General features: G+C 41.0%; 1 protein-coding gene across 1 annotated transcript in view; it reads right to left on the minus strand.

The window, feature by feature from the left end:
- LOC122217947 (glutamyl aminopeptidase) overlaps positions 1-3,207 on the minus strand; it is an 82,762-nt gene extending 79,555 nt beyond the window's left edge. Inside the window, exon 1 of the mRNA XM_042935678.1 lies at positions 2,432-3,207. Coding sequence (XP_042791612.1) covers positions 2,432-3,060 — 629 coding nt within the window. The 5' untranslated portion in view covers positions 3,061-3,207. The remainder of the gene's footprint in view (positions 1-2,431) is intronic.
- Between the last annotated feature and the right edge of the window lie 17,810 nt (positions 3,208-21,017).

Here is a 21,017-nt window from a genome sequence, read left to right on the forward strand (position 1 = left end):
TAGCATGTCCCAGCATGTGCCAGAGGACAATAGTCATGTGAGAGCCTACATAAAAATGCTTCTTTATATTCATTAATATCGAAGTACTCACAGTGTGCTAGACAGTGAACAAGAGAGGGACAGCTCTCAGGGACCCACAGAAGATTTCACAGCCTCACACAGTTGGGAAACTGCATACTCCAGAGATTCATGGCAGTCTCTAGAGATTCATAATGTATGTTATTATATAAAAGTCTCTCAGAAGTTCCATCATTAAAAAAAAAAAAAAGGAAACACATTTTTTTTTTGTATTTAGTATTATTGCCCAAACTAATTTGGCCACAGAATCCCTCCCCTGATTTTGTTCTGGAAATATCTGTTAATATCCTGTTCAACTAGAACTCTGTGGAACAGCAAGCTGGGAAATGCTGTGTAAGAGTAGCTCAAACACCAAGAAGGAAATGCTGACCCTTAGAGAGAAGAAAACAGTATACACTTTGGAGACGAGAGTAGAAGGCAACTCTGTTTGGAACAGAACAACTGGAAATGCTACACAACACAGTGAGAGGGTGGCGGGTATTAGCGGTATGCACAGAAAAACATTCCAAAGGTTCTGACCCTTTTAAAAGTAGTTTCTTCCGATCACAAGGAACAGACCAGAAAGTAGGAAAAAGTGACTTTTAAGTTTCTCAAACTTTCTTCTCCTAAGCCTCACTATAGCTCTGTCCCCAGCAAGATGACAGGTGGGTATTAATGCCAGGGAGCTCTAAACTGACTCTACCTTCTTCTCCAACTCTCCTCTTGCCTCTGAATCTGAGGGAAAGCAGCCCAGACAGTTGGTTCCTCTCTGTGACATTCAAGTTCAAGTCCTGGTTGTATATGCAGAAATCAGGAAATTTTGGTTGCTACTGAGCACACTCGTGTTGAGTTTGCGTTGTGGTGGCAACGATAATATCCCAATGATAATATGCAACAGCCAGTACTCAGTCCTGGAGTTTAATTTTACAATAAGGCAGAAGAGGCAGAAAATACCACTGGACTGTATACTTAAAAAGCGTACTGCTATGATGGTATTTTAAATTGCATGTGCATCAAATATCATGCAGCTTGCTCTATAATATGAAAGAAAGGTGCTGCTCCCAATGAACTCACTCCTGCGTCCTTATATGGACACTGTGGATGAGAACCCCTATAGGCCTGCGTTGTCAAAATGTTATGTAGAGGCTGGAATAAAAAAATGTATGGACTTTCCTCATACGCTTGAAATATTTCAAAGCAAGATAAACCAAAAAGGGGTCCATTTAGCCTAACTAAGGCTCCTGAGTACGTGCCAGAACTGTTCCCAAACCATGTATGCAGTGAAGAACTGGCGGCATCCTGTGTAATGTGATAGCGTCAACTACTACTGATAAAAGCAGACAACCTTGGGCTCCCAATCCTCCCTGAGAACCTGAGCCCCCCTATCTCGCCAATCTTGTCAAGAATCCATGTAAGCAAGGTCAAAGCAGTTTCAAGTTCAGTGATACCTCGGTACAGCTTTCCTTCCTGATGCAAGGGCCACACCCACAGAGTGAAGGGTTTTTTTAATTCATTGAGAGAGTTTATGCCTTTAACATAGTTCTGGTAATAGCATCTGATTGATTGTCAAGGCAAGTAACCATCTTTGCTAAACACGGAAATGTACAAATACGTATATTAATTACTTAATATATTTTTATGTCTTTAATTACTTAATATAGCTTTTATATTGCAATATATCGTTTATGGAGCATTACCATTGCATACTGCATGATGGACAATAAGCCCAAAGATTTATCCATGTGCTGCCACTAATGGGTGGACTCAGTGAGTGTTTATTAAAAATTTATCAGTGAAACATGGTTCTGGCCATTATAAAACAAAGACATAATCCTGCCTTCCTTCCTAGATACAGACACAGAGACAATTCCACGGATTCTACATACTCTTTCAACATCTTTTCTCCAAAAAAAATACTCAAGATTATAATTGACATTTACTGACTTTCACTTGAATTTAGTGTAATATATTTTTTAAAGTTCAGTTTAAAATCACTGTCCTACAGCCCAAGACTAATGGCAGTGAAATTTGCCAAACACGTGTGTTTTAAAAATCTGAGGTAGTTTCTGTAGATAGTTTCTGCATTCTGACAGGATGCAGTACATTATGATTTCTCCCGATGAAATAAAAGAGTTACACTGATTTTTTTGAACTCCATGCAGCTCACTCAATACTTTCAAGTTTTAGGACAGCCTTTGAAAATACAGCAGGGCATGGGTTTTTGTCTCCCAGGCGAACAGGCAGAATTGAAACCAAGTTTAGAAAACAATCAGACCAACAAAACAATTAAAAAGTGGAAAGTGAAAAGGAAAGGAAAAGAAATGAAAAACAAATAGGCGAGCCGAGGCTAAAGGAAGCAAAAGTTAATATTTACTTGATCTGTCCGTTCTCCACGTAAGTCGTTCTGTAAAACCCCACGAGCGAGCCGTTCAGCCAGCCGGCGAACTCCATGGTCAGGAGGTAGACATCCTGGCCACTGCTGGGGGCAAGCTCCTCTCCCGCCTCCACCACCACGTACTCCTGCTTTTTGTACTCGAAGCACCGCCTGACTTGCACCTGCTCCCCCGAGGGCCTCCTCAGCTGCGGGAGCTGGGTGAGCCTGGTCTCCCGCAGGTGCAGCCACAGGTGCCGGGTGGGCGCGCTCACTTTGATGGAGATGGTCACGCTGCCTGTGTACGTGTCCTCCTCCAGCAGGGGCTTCACCTGCAGGTCGTAGTGCACTGGATTGATGAAGTCCGGCAGCCTGAAGTTTTTCCAGTCTCCACTTTCATCTTCGCTGTCAGGGCAGACCCCCTGGTCCTGTGGCGGGCTCTCGGTGGAAGGAGAGTGGGAAGGAGCCGGAGCTGTGCCCTGCCCAGCGTCCCCGGTGGAGTGATTCGACCTGGTCAAGCCCACGGAAAGTCCTACTATTAATCCTACCCCCACCACCACCGCACAGATAATAGCCACATGTTTCGTTTTAATGCAGTATCTCTTGGAGGCCTCTTCCTCCGCAAAGTTCATTTTTGTTTCCAAAGTCAAATATTGCACATAAAAGGATGTTAAATTTAACTAACTAACGTCAGCTGACTTCCTTTTTAAATTGTTAGGAATTCCCTGGCTTGGCAGCCTGTGTTCCTTTTTCCCACACCCCTCTCTGACAGCCTTGCGTCTTTCCTCTCCCCTCACGTTCCCCACCGGCCACTGAAGGATGAAGGCGGAAACCAGGGGGTGGGATAAGGGCTCCAGAAGACAGGCTGAGCTGGAGGAAGAAGACTGTCACAGCTCCCCTTATAAACGAGGCATCCCCACCCCACCCCTCCTGCTCAGGAGTGAGTTAAATATAAAGTAGGGCTTAGCTTATCAGGGAGCGGGAGGATGAGTCTTTGCCAAAGCTCTGTCAGCAGCTTTCAGAGAGAGGGCGTATGGAAAAAGAAGTGTGCTTACGATAGGAAAACTCAACCTTTGCTACTGGGTCTATGGCTTCTTCCTGTTGTGCTCACAGTCTCTCTCTCCTCACCAGAGGGCTTCTTGAATTTCAGCTCTTTAATCAGGTAGTTTGCCAAAGAAGCTGTTTTCTTTTCGGTCCCCCCCCCCCCCTCCACCTCATGTTAGGAAAACATTCAGACTCTGCCTTTACCGGAGTCATATCCTGGGCTTGCATGTTCAAAGCGATACCTAAATTCAAGGACCACTTAGGTGGTCAGTAACTATTTGTTAAATTGCTGGGTTAACAAAGCATAGCCAAGTTGCCTGAAATCAGTTCAGTATAATGCTGGATAGAAGGAGGGAGGGGAACACGAAATCAGCCAAAGCAGTACTGCAGCTGAAAAGCATAACAAGAAGTAAGTAAAAATAATAATAATAATAGTAAATAAAATAAAAAGGAAAGGATTGAAAGGACAGAATGACAAGGAAGATAAACTTGTTAAGTTAGATAGCTAAACTGGTGTAGATAAACTCCTCTCTGCAGTTTGTGAGATTGGCTTCATTAGACTTCAAATTGTAGATCACGTTTGGAGCAGATTCCAGATGTGAAAGCTGGCTTGTTGGGAGATCCATTATCTGTGCAAATTTATCACCTCTGAATGATAAGGTCAAGATGGAAATCACAGCAGATACCTGAATGTTTATGAGTAGCTAAGGTGTAGACCCCAAGCCATCTCTAATAATGACAATACAATAAATAATTATCAAAAATTTGAGAGCTTTCTATGTGCCAAGCACTCTGCTAAGTACATTATCGAAGCTATTAGTGAAGTCTTCCAACAACTCTGTAAGGTTGGTACTATTTTGATGGCCATCTTAGAGATGGGAAAACTGACATATAAAGAGGTGAAGGCACTTGCTCAAGGTCACACAATCAGTAAGTAGCAGACTTGGAGCTTGTACCCAAGTTGTCTGAGTCCAAAGTCCATGTCTAACTACATCGTTCTTTTACTAACTTCTATTCTCTCAGAGCCTCCAGATGGTAACATACATTGTAAATCTCCAGACAGGATATACTACTGAGTAATTTCTACATTTAACTGATGATGAAGATTTTTAGTGAGGTAACTTTTGTGGGACTTGTGTTCCGTGGAACTCCCTGAGAAATGGTACTTTATACTGTTCCAAAGTACCAACTAAACAAAAGGGCGGGGGGGGGGGAGATTTTAAAAGCAAGAGAGTCCATTTTGCTCTGTACATTTCTATTGTTTTCTTATAAAATAGTAGTAATAAAAATAGAATTAAAGGGAAGAGGGATATATTTTTCTAGATTACAAGTTCATCTTGTGTTTGTTAACTTCACATTCTGAAACAATCCTGGACTTTTTAAATCATAGTGTGTTTAATTTTGAAAAATCAAATCCCTGTGTTTTAGCCCTTAAGAGACCCCCTTTTTATTGGAAAGATCACCTGACATTTTATTAGATGAAAGGGAAAATGTGGATCATATTTGTCTCAACATAATGACTAAAATTAAAAGTGTTTGGAAGAATGTACATAAAATTTTGTTAAACTGGAAGCATTTCTATAAAGTCTCAGCTGAGGCAAACACACCTGAAGCTCTTAAATTCAACCTCATCTAGAAAGACAGCAATGTTACCATCAGGCCCTATGCTTGTGGCTAGATTGAACAAAGTAGATAATAGACTTTTGGGATAAAGTGAATTTAAGGGGGATTAAGAATGGTCAACTGCTGGGGCGCCTGGGTGGCTCAGTGGGTTGAGCGTCTGACTTTGGCTCAGGTCATGATCTTGCAGTCTGTGAGTTCGAGCCCCGCATCGGGCTCTGAGCTGACAGCTCAGAGCCTGGAGCCTGTTTCAGATTCTGTGTCTTCCTCTCTCTCTGCCCCTCCGCCACTCATGCCCTGTCTCTCTCTCTCTGTCAAAAATAAATAAACATTAAAAAAATTAAAAAAAAATGGTCAACTGCTATAAAACTCTCCCCCATTCTGCCCAAAATCCCACCATATGGGACCCATTATTTAAATGTAATATTTTTGATAGAGGAAATAAAATACCTTAAACCCATGTATATAGTGTGTGTGTGCATACACACACACACCCATTTGTGTAAATTTTGAGTCTCAGCCCCAGTTCTTACCACAGCATCTTGGTATTAACCCGTAAGGGCTACCTAGACCCATGAAGGGCACTGCATCTTATCAGTATCACATGTTAGAGGGTTGCCTGAAGTTGTAGATGTAAAACATCCAGCCACCTATGTGGGGATAGCAGAGCCAGCATGTGCACTGAACACATCTAGGAACAAATTATTAGGGGTTACTAAATACAAAGCCCCTAGCTGTCATAATTTGATGACACTGCATTTCATTGCAGTAGCACTTGCTATCCTTCCTCTCCTTGACACTGAAGTATCGAGCCTGTGGCAAGAGGCTCTTGATCTTGAAAGATCCACAGCAAAGGTCAAGGGCAGCCACTGATGGAGGAGAGAGAGAGACAAAGAGAATCTATTCCTACAAGGAGACCAATCAACCATCATAGGCACTCACCTAGATTAAACAGTTTATACTGATGAATCTTGTGTTGAAAAATCTACATTGGACATAGGTAACTTGAAAAGGCTACCTCTGGTCAATTTCCACTTAGCAGATTCAAGCCAGTGGAGTGAATGCAAAGCTATTCATTATGGATCGTAGACCACACTCCCCCTGCCCATACCTTTTGACAATGCGTGTTATCATTTTGTACCCAGCGAAGTAAGTCCAATATCTGTCCCATAAAGAGCATAAATATTCATTGTTTGCTTATCGAATAAACAAATAGATAAATAGAATGGAGGGTAGAGAACACCAAGGATCCAGAATGGGAAGCGTTCATGGGCATAATATGCCAGAAATGTTGAGATAAAATAAACTCAGTTCAAATTTCAAGAACGATCAGAAAGAAATTCCCTAGAGGTGAGGACATGGAAATCATACCTGATCTTGAGTAGGTAAGGGAGTTCCTGGCTAATTCCTTTCCAGAGCAGGTAGATTGATGCAAGAGACCCACTATAATACTGAATAAATGATACGTACCTCCCTTTTACACTTGGAGCTTTAATTTAAAGATTTTTGTTAGGTCCCAGGAATTACATGTACTCCAGAGACTACTGGGACTTGTATGGACATAGGGTGCTGCCAACTCACCAGAGAACTAGGAACAGCTCCAAAAATGTCAGTAATTAGTACAACAGTGTGACTATTTGTGTAGCTCTTTACTCCTATTAGTTGACCAGAGCTGAACTCCATGGTTTAGCAGAATAACAGGCAATAATGACAAGCTAGAATCATGACGGAGGAAGCAGAATCTGCAAGTCGGGCTGTATAACATAGGGAACGGGGAGGAGGGGAACCCGTTGGTCTTCACCTTGCCACAGGGTCACTGTTATCAGGCATGTCAATTCTATAAACCCATGGTCAATCCAGGCATTTCCAAACGGTAAAGGTTTCACTAGAGTCGAAAAAGGAGAGTGACATTGCATATGACTTAGTTGATCGGGAAGGCTAAACCCATGCTGGTGATGTTCACTGTGACCTCGGTCAGTGATATTTTATTTCCTATTCTTCATATTTCATTTGGCCTCAGCAAAAGTTATAAGGGGTTCAATTGGTTTTCAGATTAAGTGATCTCAACTAACTTTTTCCAACAGCTGAAAATAGCTGCACATATCAGGACAGAAAATGTTCAGCATGCCACACCGAACTTGGGTTGGCCGGTCATAATGAATTTGTCCAATGACTGGCACAATATGGAGAACTACACTGCAGTGAAGATGAGGAAGAGGAGAGTGAAAAAGAGGGTCAAGAGGCAAGGAAGAAGAGAGGGAGAGAGGAAGAAGAAGGATTTTCAAAGATAGTGATGAGAAGAAACCTCCAACACGTATCCAAATGTAATTCAATATAAAATAAAAATCAATGAAACAACAGGCTTGTGTCCTCTCTATTCTTTATTGTTTCCGGACTGATTCTGAATGGCCTTCTGCAGGGATTTCTGGGATACACAGATCGTGTTCATGAAGTCCCCACCCACGTGACCCATGGGCACCAGGGTTTCGTGAGTCACAAGCAACAATCTTTTTGTTTCTTTTACTCATTTGGATCGCCCCGAAAAAAATCAGGTCACTTTACCCACCTCTCAAAAAGTGTCTGCAGGCCACTATTCAGTCATTCAACAAATATATATTGACTCAATAAATATTTAAAAATTTTTTCATTTTTATTTATGTATTTATTATTATTTTAGAGAGAGAGAGAGAGAGAGAGAGAAAGCATGTGAGTGGGGAAGAGAGGCAGAGGGAGAGAGAGAATCTTAAGCGGTCTCCACACTCAGTCCACACTGGGCTCAATCCCATTAAACCAGGATCATGACCTGAGCTGAAATCAGGAGTTGGACGCTCAACTGACTGAGCCACCCGGGCACCCCAATAAATATTTAATTTTTAACAAAAATTTACTGGACAAGGAATTCTAGAATAAACTTTAAAAGATGGACATTTTTTTTTAAATGTTTATTCTTGAGAGAGAGACAGACAGAGCATGAGCAGGGGGGAGGGGCAGAGATAGAGGGAGACACAGAATCCCAAGCAGGTCCCAGGCTCTTAGCTGTCAGCCTAGAGCCCAACACGGGGCTCAAACTCACGGACCAGGAGATCATGACCTGAGCTGAAGTCAGAGGCTTAACTGGCTGAGCCACCCAGGTACCCCAAAATATGGACATTTTTAAAAATTTTTAGTATATACTTCTAAAGGCATGTGTTTACACCCCTGCTTTGTTCTTAGAATGTAGAGATTTTGAAAATATTCAGAAAAGCAAAGAAAATAAGCCAAAAGGATTTATTATTTCTGTAATTTTAAACTACTTTTATATTGGGTTCCCTAATGTGCAGTAATACACTGGGCGACTGTGGTAGGATAGAGAAGCAACAAAAGAAAAATAATAGTGATAATATAGGCTAGATTTCTGTTGTTCTAAGAATTTCAAAATTATCTTTATAAATTTTCTCAGTGCACTAAGCAATGGCTGTATATTCTGAGTGTTAAAACCTCCTAGAGTTCTTAATTCACTCAACATTCCCTTCCAGTCTTTGTAGTGTCAACATTCTTGGCAATATTTTCTCTGTCCCTTCTCTCCTATCTGCAGAAGTCTGCAAAAAATCATGTTAATGTAGGGAAAACATCTCACCCAATGTTCTTTCAGTCTATAAGAGGGCCAAGTGAATTATACTAGCAATGATGATTTGGGAGCCTGTTTCCCAGAAAAATCCTAGTAGATCCAGTCTTCATCTTCAGGAATATCACATTTCTTTCAGAGGAAAGGACTATAATTTTCCAATTTTTATTTATTAACACTGGTTTGAAGATCTCTTTATTAATTACCACATTAATTTTATCAAATAAAGTTGTCTTTAATTGTTGTTTCCTTTGGGAGTAAAGACTTGAGCTGCATTAAAATGATCAAAGTCATCCTTGGGGGAACAGGGATGTTGTTTCTCCTGTTGGTGCTCTCTTTTCTTAGCATGTCTTCTGGTTTTTGTTTATCACTCTTTTCAGTATGCTTTTGTCTTAAGCATTACTCTTGCTCACAAGAGTTACTTAAGCATTACTCTGGCTCACTGGCCAGAAATAGTCACATGACTCCCTTTAAAAGCCAAGAGGCTGGGACAGGCAGGCAGCCAACAACCCTACCCTTCAGGAGAGGGTGGTGCATCTTTGGGGGTCAGCTAGCCATGTCTGCCCTATGCTGTCCTCCCCTCATTGTAGGATTTATTTTGCTGCAGTATATTTCACTGCAGTAACTCAGAAGAAGAAAAAAGGCCATCCATAGATGGAAAATACTGTGCCAATTGCTGTCAACATTTTTATAAAGACCTGAAGGCCATAGCCAAGGCAAGGTGCCTTCTCTCTTCACGTTCTTATAAAGATTATTCAGCTGTGTGCTGATAGTTTATGCTTATTTTTCATCATCACTGCTCTGTATGTCTATTTCAACTTGATTGCTTTCTGAACAGACTTGTACTGGGAGGGGAATATATTTTTATTTTGCTTTCCAAAGGTCATTTTATTTGCACTTCAGACTAATGTAGAAACAAATGTAAGTAAATGTAATTGCATTCAAGTGGAAGGAAAGAAGAAGAAAATGGAATGACCCGGAACCAACCTTCATGGTACATACTTGGGACCAGATGTCTTTTATTTGCTGTCTTTTTAATGAATCCTGCAGTTCTGTGAGTTAGTTATTATGAGCCCCAGCTGCTACTTACCACACCGTGCTGCCTCCAAATGTAACAGAAGGAATTTAATACTCTTTGTGGGTTAGTCCAGACTCCTCCATGAATCATTTTGTATTTTGGTTACATTGAGACTGTGTAGATCTTGCAACCAGCCTGGGCAACAAATCACAATATTGTTTCTAAGAAGCAATGTACTACAAGGTCCAATATATAAGGTATGCTTATTTAAAATCTGGTCTTCCAACCTATCAGGTCATCGGGAGTGCCCCTTCCTGAACATGTGCTGAGCTGGGGTGGCTCTTGCATTACTTTGTGCCCTCTAATGCCCTGAGGGTGCTCCTCCCGCCCTGGGGTGCTGAGAAATTGGTTTGGTGATCTACGTAGTATAGGTACTGTCTAGCTTATTAGTTAAATGATGAGAAATATTAGCCTAGTGAAAGAACAAAAAATAAACATGAGAGGTGTGCCACACTAATGCTGTTTAATGCAAACTATTTGTTATTCTATGTTTCAAATAAGTCATGGATTTGAGAAGCTGAGTGAGTTATCATCTCAGAAGATTTTAATGAAGCTGTTTCATTTTCCTGATGATGGATGGATCCTGTGTCTCAATTCCAGCATGACAGACATGAAGTAACTATACCCGGATCCATATCCAGAAAGCCAGCCATGTGACTTTCCCGAGGTAACCCTGGCTATCAGTTCAAGTTCCCATCCAATCTGTGATTTCAGTCATAACATTTAACATGCCATCCTGCATCTCTCTGAAGGGCAGCATTGCTCATTTGTCCTAAGCGCTTATAAAACTATTTGCATGATGAGTGTGTGTTGTTCAGTATAGAAACCCCAATTCGTTTTGTTGCTTTCCTTTAGCAACTGAAACTCAAGACTGCCAACCCTAAAGCAACAGTGTCCGTACATGGCAATAAGACACGTGGAGATTTAGCTAACAATTTTATCAAGTTGGCTGTTGTAGATATTCAAATCTGATAATAAGGACAAAGTTACATTTGAGATCTAAGGTAATTGTGGCTTATTGGCAGTGACTGGCTAATTGCTCATTAAGCACATTTCCCTTTCCTTCTGGGTTCATAGTGGTGCAACACTTTTAAGCCTTCTTTGCTGTGGAAATGTAATGCCATGTTAGCTAATAGAATGTGGAAAGGAATGATCATATTCTCTTCCGACCTGGTCCGTGAATACCACCTGTGTGACCCCACACTCTCTCTTCCTTGGCCTGCCAGCTAAATGTTGACACCCAGGGAAATCTGAAGTCATATATTGAAAATGGAAGAGTCACAAGATGGAAAGAATCTCAACTTCCCAACGATCACATACCCCTTCCCAACTCCATACTACCAATGGACACTCCTACGAATAAGAAGTTAAATTCTATTTATTAAGCTATCAAAAGTTGAAGGACATATCCTCCAGCATGATTTTAACTAGTATTCTTTACCATACATAATCATTTTAATTGCTGAATTTTTACTTCAGGCTGGTAGTTGTCAACCATGAACCATTTTGCCCTCCCCTCAGGGCACATCCGGCAATATCTGGCAACATCTTTGATTGCCAAGACTCAGGGAGGGAAAGTGAGGGGATTTCTATTAGCATCTAGGGGGTAGAGGCCTTGGATGCTGCTAAACAGCCTACAAAGCACAGGACAGCCTCCTCACGCATTAGCCAGTCCGACTGTCAATGGTGCTGGGGTTTGGCACCTGCTTTATACTGTATCTACACGCCAAACATAAATATAATTAAATATTTTATTAACTTCATTATATGCCTTATTCAGTATTCCTCTCATGCCGTTTTGATTCGTTTCTGTTCTTGTGTTGGTCCTGTGATACACTGATAGCTTTGTCGACTAAATGTCATTTGTGCAAAGCTTTAGAATCTATTTGTCTCTCCACCGTCATAGCCTCCTCACCCAGTCCTCCATCCCTCTACACTATACTATTTTCACCACCAGTGTTTATTGCCATGTCTCCAGCAAGCCTCATAATACCTGGCATAGAGTAGGCGTTTATTAAATGTTTGGTGAATGAAGACTGAAGGCGTATAAATAAAAGCACCAGAGGAAAAAAGAATGAACCATTTCTTGCCCTCAACCCTTCTCTCCCTCAGCATCAATGACACTACATTGCTTTGGTTTTTGTCTCCCTATTCTGTCTTCTTAAGGTTCTCTCCTCTTTTCCCCTAAATGTAGTTCTTCCACAAGTCACACATTTTTCTTTCTTTCTCTTCCCCTTTGTATAATTCAGTCACCACATCTGTTCAGAAAACTCCCAAATTTCATCGCCAGTCCCAATTTTCTCCTGAGATTCAAGGTCAAAGCTATGCCAGTCTGTGTGCACTTGGGTGTCCCACCATCACCTGTAATAATTTGTCTAAAGCTAAGTATCATCACTCGCCACAAAAACACTGTACCTCCTCCTTCCTTTCCGTGTTTGACTGGTTTATGAGAATGACAATTCTTTATTGGTATTAGCCAAGACTCTTCCCTCCCCCTCACATACTGCTGAATGGATTGTAGCTGCCCGACAGCCTCAGCTTCTCTTCCCTGCTTCCCTACATTTGGCAGAGCTTGTCTTGTGTGGCTTCAACTTGCCATTTTCTTGTTCAGATTTTAAAAGTCCAGAGCAGCACTGATTAATAGAAGGCATGATGTGAGCCATAGATGTAGCTTTCCATTTTCTAGTGGCCACCTTAAAAAATGAAAAAGAGGGGCGCCTGGGTGGCTCAGTCAGTTAAGCATCCGACTTCGGCTCAGGTCATGATCTCGTGGTACGTGAGTTCGAGCCCCATGTCGGGCTCTGTGCTGACAGCTCAGAGCCTGGAGCCTGTTTCAGATTCTGTGTCTCCCTCTCTCTCTGACTCTCCCCTGTTCATGCTGTCTCTCCCTGTCTCAAAAATAAAATAAACATTAAAAAAAATTTAAAAAAAAATGAAAAAGAAACCAGCGACACTAATTTTAGTAATATATCGAATTCACGTAATAGGTCCCAAGCATTATCATTTCATGTACTCAAAATTTAAAACTGAACTCAATATAAAAAAATTAAGGACCTATTTTACATTTTCTTCACGCTATCAAACTCCAGTGTATTTTAGGTTGGCAACACACCTTAATTTGGACTAGCCACATTTGGGGGCTCTGTACGTACATGTAGCTAGTGGCTACTCCAGTGGACAGCACAACTCTAGAACTTCGGGACTGTATCTCTTGCTGTTTTGGGTTCATAGTATCTGGTACAATGTCTGGCACATGTGTTCAACTAAAGAAACTAATTTTACTTTCATGGAAATTGCTTTTCTTTATTCTAAAGTGCTGTGGAATGTGTACAGCACCGTCTTTTTAAAAATTTTTTTACATTTAACTTTAAATTTTTTAAATGTTGTCCATTCCCTCCCAATCTTCTCTCCCACATCCCCCCACCCTGCCCATCCTGGGCTCTCTTTTGGGCATCATTTAACGTTACTCCTTCCCTAGGAGATTGTTTCTTACAACGTGGGTCACAGGGCAGTACATAACAAATGTACCTTATTAAGCCTTTATTGAAGACATCTGACAGGCAGATACACATGCAGATAGAGTGAAGGTTTCACATTTTAAATCTGATTTTTCTTTTTTATTAAAGAAAAGCTTTATGAAATTTTTCTGTGTAAAATTTCTTTTTTCCTTTCTCAATCCCACACAATACAAAATACATAGCAGCCGGAGTAATGTTTTTAAAAGCAAGTACTATTACTTCTTCCTTAAAACTCTCAATGAATTCCCAATGCAATTGAAACAACGCTGAAACTCTTTTTCCATAGCCCGCAAGTACCGCAAGTTGTCTTTTCATCCCCTGGGGTTCCATCCTCTAGAGCTTTCTTTCTGTTCCTTTTTTTTTTTTAAGTTTATATATTTATTTTTAGAGAGAGAGAAAGAGGGTGCGAACTGGGGAAGGGCAGAAAGAGAGGGAGACACAGAATCTGACGCAGGCTCCAGGCTCTGAGCTGTCAGCACAGAACGCAGAGCCCAAGCAAGCGAGGCTCAAACCCAGGAACTGGGAGATCAGGACCTGAGCGGAAGTCGAAGTCGGAGGCTTGACCCAGGAGCCACCCAGGCGCCCCAGGGCTTTCTTTCTGTTTCTGTTTCCTGAGCACTCCAGAGTCCCATTTCTGGGCTATTTCTTTAAAACGCGTTTCCCCAACACCTTCGCAAGTCTGCCTCCTTCTTGCCACTCATGCGGCATCTCGAACGGCGCTTGCGCAGAGGCACTTTGCTGACTACCTTAGTGTCGTTATTCCTGCCCTTCTCCCTCCTTCCTCACACTTTCTATCCCATTATGCTGTTTCCTAGTTTCCACAACCTTCTCTGGACCTGGAGCTGTTGCACTTAGTTATTCATTCGTGTGTATTGTCTGTCTCCCCAACTAGAATGTAAGCTCCACCAAGCAGGGACTTTTCCTTGTATCTCCATTGCTAGAAGTGTGCCAGGTACACAGAAGGCACAAAATAAATATCTCTTGGTTGGGGATCTAAACAAAAATTGGCTTTGAACAATGCACAGTACCTGTGCCTTGTTTTCTCCCTCAAATGGTCACAAGATCGACTCCACGTTAACATAGGAGAGCACCTTCCATCCCTACATAGAGAAAGCCTTTTCTCCCGGTTTCCTCAGCTTCTCACTGTCACCATCCTCAAACTGTCGGCACCTTGCCAGGTAGCCACCAAAAGGGCAATTATCCTGATTCCACTTTCCCTTTCTGCCTTTCACCAAGTTCCTTGAGAGACTTCCTTATTAGTTTCTATAATGGAATATCAACTTGAATCAATGAATCTCAGTGTTGTCCTTTGGTCTACAAAGGTGAAATCATGGTGCTATCTTCGTAGGGCTTGGGTTTGTGGTTGAATTGCCACTTATCTGTCACACCCACGCCCTAAACTTGAATCAGAGCCCTTGTCTGCAAAGCTGGTGTGAGTCTGTTTTAGGCCTTAGGTCAAAATGGAAATTATGAGCCTGGTTTCATTAGCATCAGAGCCTACCCATTTTTTTTTTTTTTCTAGTTTGTCCTAAAACTTTATCCAACCATAACTTATTTAAAAATAAAGGTGAATATGTTTTTCATAAGAATATGGCAACTTAGGCTGCAAAGCAATTTTAGGTATAATCTCACTTACCGATAAGGAAACTAAAATCAAGGTGAGATTTAGTAACCTTCCAAAGGTCACTAAGCCGGATGAGGAAAGAGCCACATTTAGACATCCAGTCCAAGGTTCTTCCCACTACATTTAATAAAATTCCATGTTTATTATTATAAGATTAACCATTTTACAATATTTAATAATTTCTTCTCTGTCACAGTACCTGGCACATAGAAGGTTATTGATAAATTTGGCAATACATGAATGAACAGTTAACATGAAGGTTTAAAAACATTTTTGTGTTTACGAATTGGCTTCAAATAAATATTGTTAAAATGTCCATACTACCCAAAGCAATCTCCACATTCTATTCAATCCCAAATTGCACCAGCAGTCTTCTCAAAGCTATAACAAGCAATCCTAAAATTTGTATGGAACCACAAAAGACCCCGAATAGCCAAAGTAATATTGAAAAGAAAGCCAAAGCAGGAGGCATCACAATCCCAGACTTTAGTCTCTACATTACTACATTTATCTACATTTAGTCTCTATGATTACTACAAAGCTGTAATCATCAAGAAAGCATGGTATTGGCACAAAAACAGACACACAGACCAATGGAATAGAATAGAGTCTCCAGAATTGGACCCACAAATGTATGGCCAACTAATCTTTGACAAAGCAGGAAAGAATATCCAATGGAAAGAAGACAGTCTCTTTAACAAATGGTGCTGGGAGAACTGGACAGCAACATGCAGAAGAATGAAACTAGACCACTTTCTTACACCATTCACAAAAATAAACTCAAAACAGATGAAGGACCTGAATGTGAGACAGGAAACCATCAAAACCCTAGAGGAGAAAACAGGAAAAAACCTCTCTGACCTCAGCCGCAGCAACTTCTTACTTGACACATCTCCAAAGGCAAGGGAATTAAAAGCAAAAACGAACTATTGGGACCTCATCAAGATAAAAAGTTTCTGCACTGCAAAGGAAACAATCCACAAAACTAAAGGCAACCAACAGAATGGGAAAAGATATTTGCAAAGGATATATTGGATAAAGGGCTAGTATCCAAAATCTATAAAGAACTCACCAAACTCCACACCTGAAAAACAAATAATCCAGTGAAAAAATGGGCAGAAAACATGAATAGACACTTTTCTAAAGAAGACATCCAGATGGCCAACAGGCACATGAAAAGATGCTCAACGTCACTCCTCATCAGGGAAATACCAATCAAAACCACACTGAGATACCACCTCACACCAGTGAGAGTGCCTAAAATGAACAAATCAGGAGGCTATCGATGCTGGCGAGGATGTGGAAAAATGGGAACCCTCTTGCACTGTTGGTGGGAATGCAAACTGGTGCAGCCACTCTGGAAAACAGCATGGAGGTTCCTCAAAAAATTAAATATAGATCTACCCTATGACCCAACAATAGCACTGCTAGGAATTTACCCAAGGGATACAGGAGTGCTGATGCATAGGGGCACTTGTACCCCAATGTTTATAGCAGCACTTTCAACAATAGCCAAATTATGGAAAGAGCCTAAATGTCCATCAACTGACAAATGGATACAGATGTGGTTTACATATACAGTGGAATACTACTTGGCAATGAGAAAGAATGAAATCTGGCCATTTGCAGCAACGTGGATGGAACTGGAGGGTATTATGCTAAGTGAAATAATTCAGGCAGAGAAAGACAGATACATGTTTTCACTCATATGTGGATCCTGAGAAACTTAACAGAACACCATGGGGGAGGGAAAGGGGGAAAAAAGTTACAGAGAGGGAGGGAGGCAAACCATAACAGGCTCTTGGATACTGAGAACAAACTGAGGGCATTCACTGAGGGTTGATGGGGAGTGGGGGAGAGGGGAAAGTGGGTGTTGGGTATTGAGGAGGGCACCTATTGGGATGAGCACTGGGAGTTGTATGGAAACCAATGTGACAATAAATTATATTTAATTTAAAAAAAAAGAATTGGCTTCAGTTTGGAATAGTGGTTATAATGTCTTGGTGCTTTTCATTTATATGCATTACTGCATTCCTTTAGCAGTAAAGCATAAGTTGACTGTTACATACAACAATTTAAACAATATTAACTTATATGATTATCTGGCTCTCACATGCTTCATTTTGCAATCACTTCTGCCTGATGAACACCCTATGTGATGTGTCTCCATCTTAATATTCATAATGGAACATATAAAAATCCACTTCTGATGTGAACAGTAATGTTACTTCATTTACTTACTGGTACTTAGTTCTAAAATTACACTTAAATTACAATGGGAATAAATTACAATGGGATTGCCAGATTTAATTATCAATACTTACTTTTCACATAGAAATGGTTTTAAAATATTCAGGCACTGGAATAATAAAAACAAAGATTTGGCATTATATCTTTGAATGCTCTCTTCCCGTACTCACGGTATTTGAAAATTTACATGATAAATGTGAGAAAAAACTTTAAGTTGACATTAAATGTTGGATGTCGTAGGAAGTGGAAAATAAAATAAAGACTTCCTGAAATTTCAATCTGAAGAGTAATTATAATGGTGACAATAACTCTATGGAATAAAATGCCAATCTTTGTTTAAGATGTTTTGAAGCTTATGCTCTAAATTTTTAATGACGCAGTCGAGCCAACTCCAGAAACGGTCTCATAATCTGATCACTTATTAAGCCCTGCAGTGGGTGAGAGCCTCCGTCCGGCTCCAATTGGAATACCCACCCCGCACTCCTCACCAGCTGTGCGCGCCCTTGTCCCACTTGCCCCAATTTGCCTTTGCACACAGCATTGTCCTTTCCTTCCCCATGGGCTTAATTGTCTTTATTTCTTCAATTCCATGTGTCTTCATTTTCTCTAGCTCTATTAAAATTCCTCTTGGTAAGTGCAGAACATTTTTGCTCTTCTGTGTCCGGGGTCGGGGAGGGGAGGAGTAAGCAGCATACTCTCTCCGCTTCATTGGCAAGCAGTCCCGCGTTCAGCAGTTTTCCAAGCATCCAGTCTAGAAGATACTTCCACAGACAGCAGAAAAATGATGCTACCAGTCTGGCCTGAACATACACAGCAGTTCTGGAACAGCTTTGGGTCGTGTCCGTCAGTCGTGTTCACTGACTCGGGTAATGATCAGAATGATGGGTGATTCCTCGCACTATTTCCTACTCAATGAAACGGTTCCCACCTTGTGAATGACGGCTCTCCTTCCTCGCCTTGGTGGAGGTTAAGAGTCTGCAAGCAGTTTTGGGGGACTGCCACAGCTTGAGAAGCAGGAGCATCTGGGACTCACCTGTCTTTAGGACTTAATGTTTTACAGTTTCGACTGTGAGAAATGCAGAATGTCATAACAGTTGCCGCTCTCCCTTTCTTGAAACTCTCCTTTACCTCTGAAGGTGATCTGGTGAAATGCAAGTTCTATGGAAATGAGTCAGAATGGCTCTTGGGGAGGGGGTAGCGGGGGGATTCAAAATCTGTTCATTGAAATCCTCTCAAGCTCAGCATAAGCCTCATTTTTTTTCTACGAGGCCTTTTTAAAACCATGCCAGCCAGTGACTGCACAGCCTTTTGAGCTGAAAAATGTTTTTTTTTTTCTCTACCACTTATTTGATTACCTTTGACATTTCTTCTATTGCTACGTGATATTGTTATTGACCTCTCCTTCTCTCGTGCTACTTTTAATAAATATGTGACTTATTTCCCTCCTAGATCACAGGCACTTTCATGTCAGACACTTCTATATTTCTCACAGCATGTAAAGCTGCCATTCTTGTGAACTTTCCTTAAAAATTTAAAGATGCATTTATTTTTTTAAACCTATTCATTTAAATTCAAGTTATTTAACATACAGCGTAGTATTGGCTTCAAGAGTAAAACCCAGGGATTCATCATTTGCATATGACAACCAGTGCTCATCCCAACAAGTGCCCTCCTTAATGCCTATCACCCATTTAACTCATCCCACACCTACCTCCCCTCCAGCAACCCTCAGTTTGTTCTCTGTATTTAACAGTCTCTTACGGTTTGCTTCCCTCTCTCTTTTTATCTTATTTTTTTTCTTCCCTTCCCCCATGGTCATCTGTTGAGTGTCTCTAATTCCACATATGAGTTAAATCATATGGTATTTGTCTTTCTCCAACTGACTTATTTTGCTTAGCATAATATATGCTAGTTCCATCCACATTGTTGCAAATGGCAAGATTTCATCCCCTTTGATCACCGAGTGATATTCCACATTATACATATGCCACGTCTTCTTTCTCCATTCTTCAGTAGATGGACATTTGGGCTTTTCCCATACTTTGGCTATTGTTAATAGTGCTGCTATAAACATTGGGGTGCAGGTGGCCCTTCAAATCAGCACATCTGTACCCTTTGGATAAATACCTACTAGTGCAATTGTTGGGTCATGGGGTAGCTCTATTTTGAATTTCTTGAGGAGCCTCCATACTGTTCTCCAGAGTGGCTGCACCAGTTTGTATTCTCACCAACAGTGCAAAAGTGTTCCTGTTTCTCCACATCCTCACTAACATCTGTTGTTTCCTGAGTTGTTAATTTTACCCATTCTGACCAGTGTGAGGTGTTATCTCATTGTGGTTTTGATTTGTATTTCCCTGATGATGAGTGATGTTGAGCATCTTTTCATATGTCTGTTGACCATCTGTTATGTCTTCTTTGGAAAAGTGTCTGTTCATGTCTTCTTCCCATTTCTTCACTGGATTATTTGTTTTTTGGGGGTGTAGAGTTTGATAAGTTCTTTATAGATTTTGGATACTAACCTTCTATCTGATATGTCATTTGCAAATATCTTCTCCCATTCTGTAGGCTGCCTTTTAGTTTTGCTGATTGTTTCCTTCACGGCGCAGAAGCTTTTTTATCTTGATGAGGTCCGAATAGTTCATGTTTGCTTTTGTTTCCCTTGCCTCCAGCAACTTGTCTCATAAGAAGTTACTATGACTGAGGTCAAAGAGGTTGCTGCCTATTTTCTCCTGTAGGATTTTGATCATTTCCTGTCTCATATTTAGGTCTTTCAGCCATTTTGGATTTATTTTTCTGTATGGTTTCCACACCATTTATTGAAGCTACTGTCTTTTTTTCCATTGGATATTCTTTCCTGCTTTGTTTAAGATTAGGTGACCACATAGTTGTGGCTCCGTTTCTGGGTTCTCTATTCTCTTCCATTCATCTATGTATCTGTTTTTGTGCCAATATCATGCTGTCCCAATGACTACAGTTTTGTAATGCAGCTTGAAGTCCAGGATTGTGATGCCTCCTGCTTTGGTTTTCTTTTTCAACATTTGACTATTTCTGGCTATTTCTGGCTATTTCCTTTGGCTATTTCTGGCTCCAAAATGTATTTATTTCCATGTGGGTGAGTCCGTGGGTTCTTGCAAAATATGGTGTCTGCTTTAGAGGTGCCAGAAACTGTAGCTTTTGTAAGAACTCGGGTGGAAAGCAGGTGTTTCTCTTTTTTTTAACGTTTATTTATTTTTGAGACAGAGAGAGACAGAGCATGAACAGGGGAGGGGCAGAGAGAGAGGGAGACACAGAATCTGAAGCAGGCTCCAGGCTCCAAGCTGTCAGCACAGAGCTGGATGCAGGGCTCGAACTCATGAACCGTGAGATCATGACCTGAGCTGAAGTTGGATGCTTAACTGAGCCACCCAGGCGCCCCATGGCAGGTGTTTCTTAAATCAGTGTGCCCTCGCGCGTGGAAGGAAAAATAAATTCTCTGTCTTTCTCTGATGGTCCCTACAACTCTACTCTGGAGAATCACCCAGGCTTCATAAAGGCACAGGCTGGGCTGCTTTATCGCCACATAAAATATGGATACTGCAATCAATCTGGCAAATGTAACCAATATTTTCAGCAGGAGTATGCTTGTTGGCTTCATTCCACTCCTGAGGTACCTCACACTGTGTTCCCTTTTGAACTGCATCCCAGATACACAACTAATAAGCCAGTCTATGCAAAGTTCCAAGGCAGAAGGACCTGATATATTTATTACATTCTACCAAGTATTGTCCTCTCCATGGATGAAGTTGTTGAGAAGGGGTGGGTACAATTTTAATTTTGTGTGGGTGAAACTTTTCAAATATGATGTCTGAACC

This window comes from Panthera leo, chromosome B1 (assembly GCF_018350215.1).
Source record: "Panthera leo isolate Ple1 chromosome B1, P.leo_Ple1_pat1.1, whole genome shotgun sequence".
NCBI lineage: Eukaryota > Metazoa > Chordata > Mammalia > Carnivora > Felidae > Panthera > Panthera leo.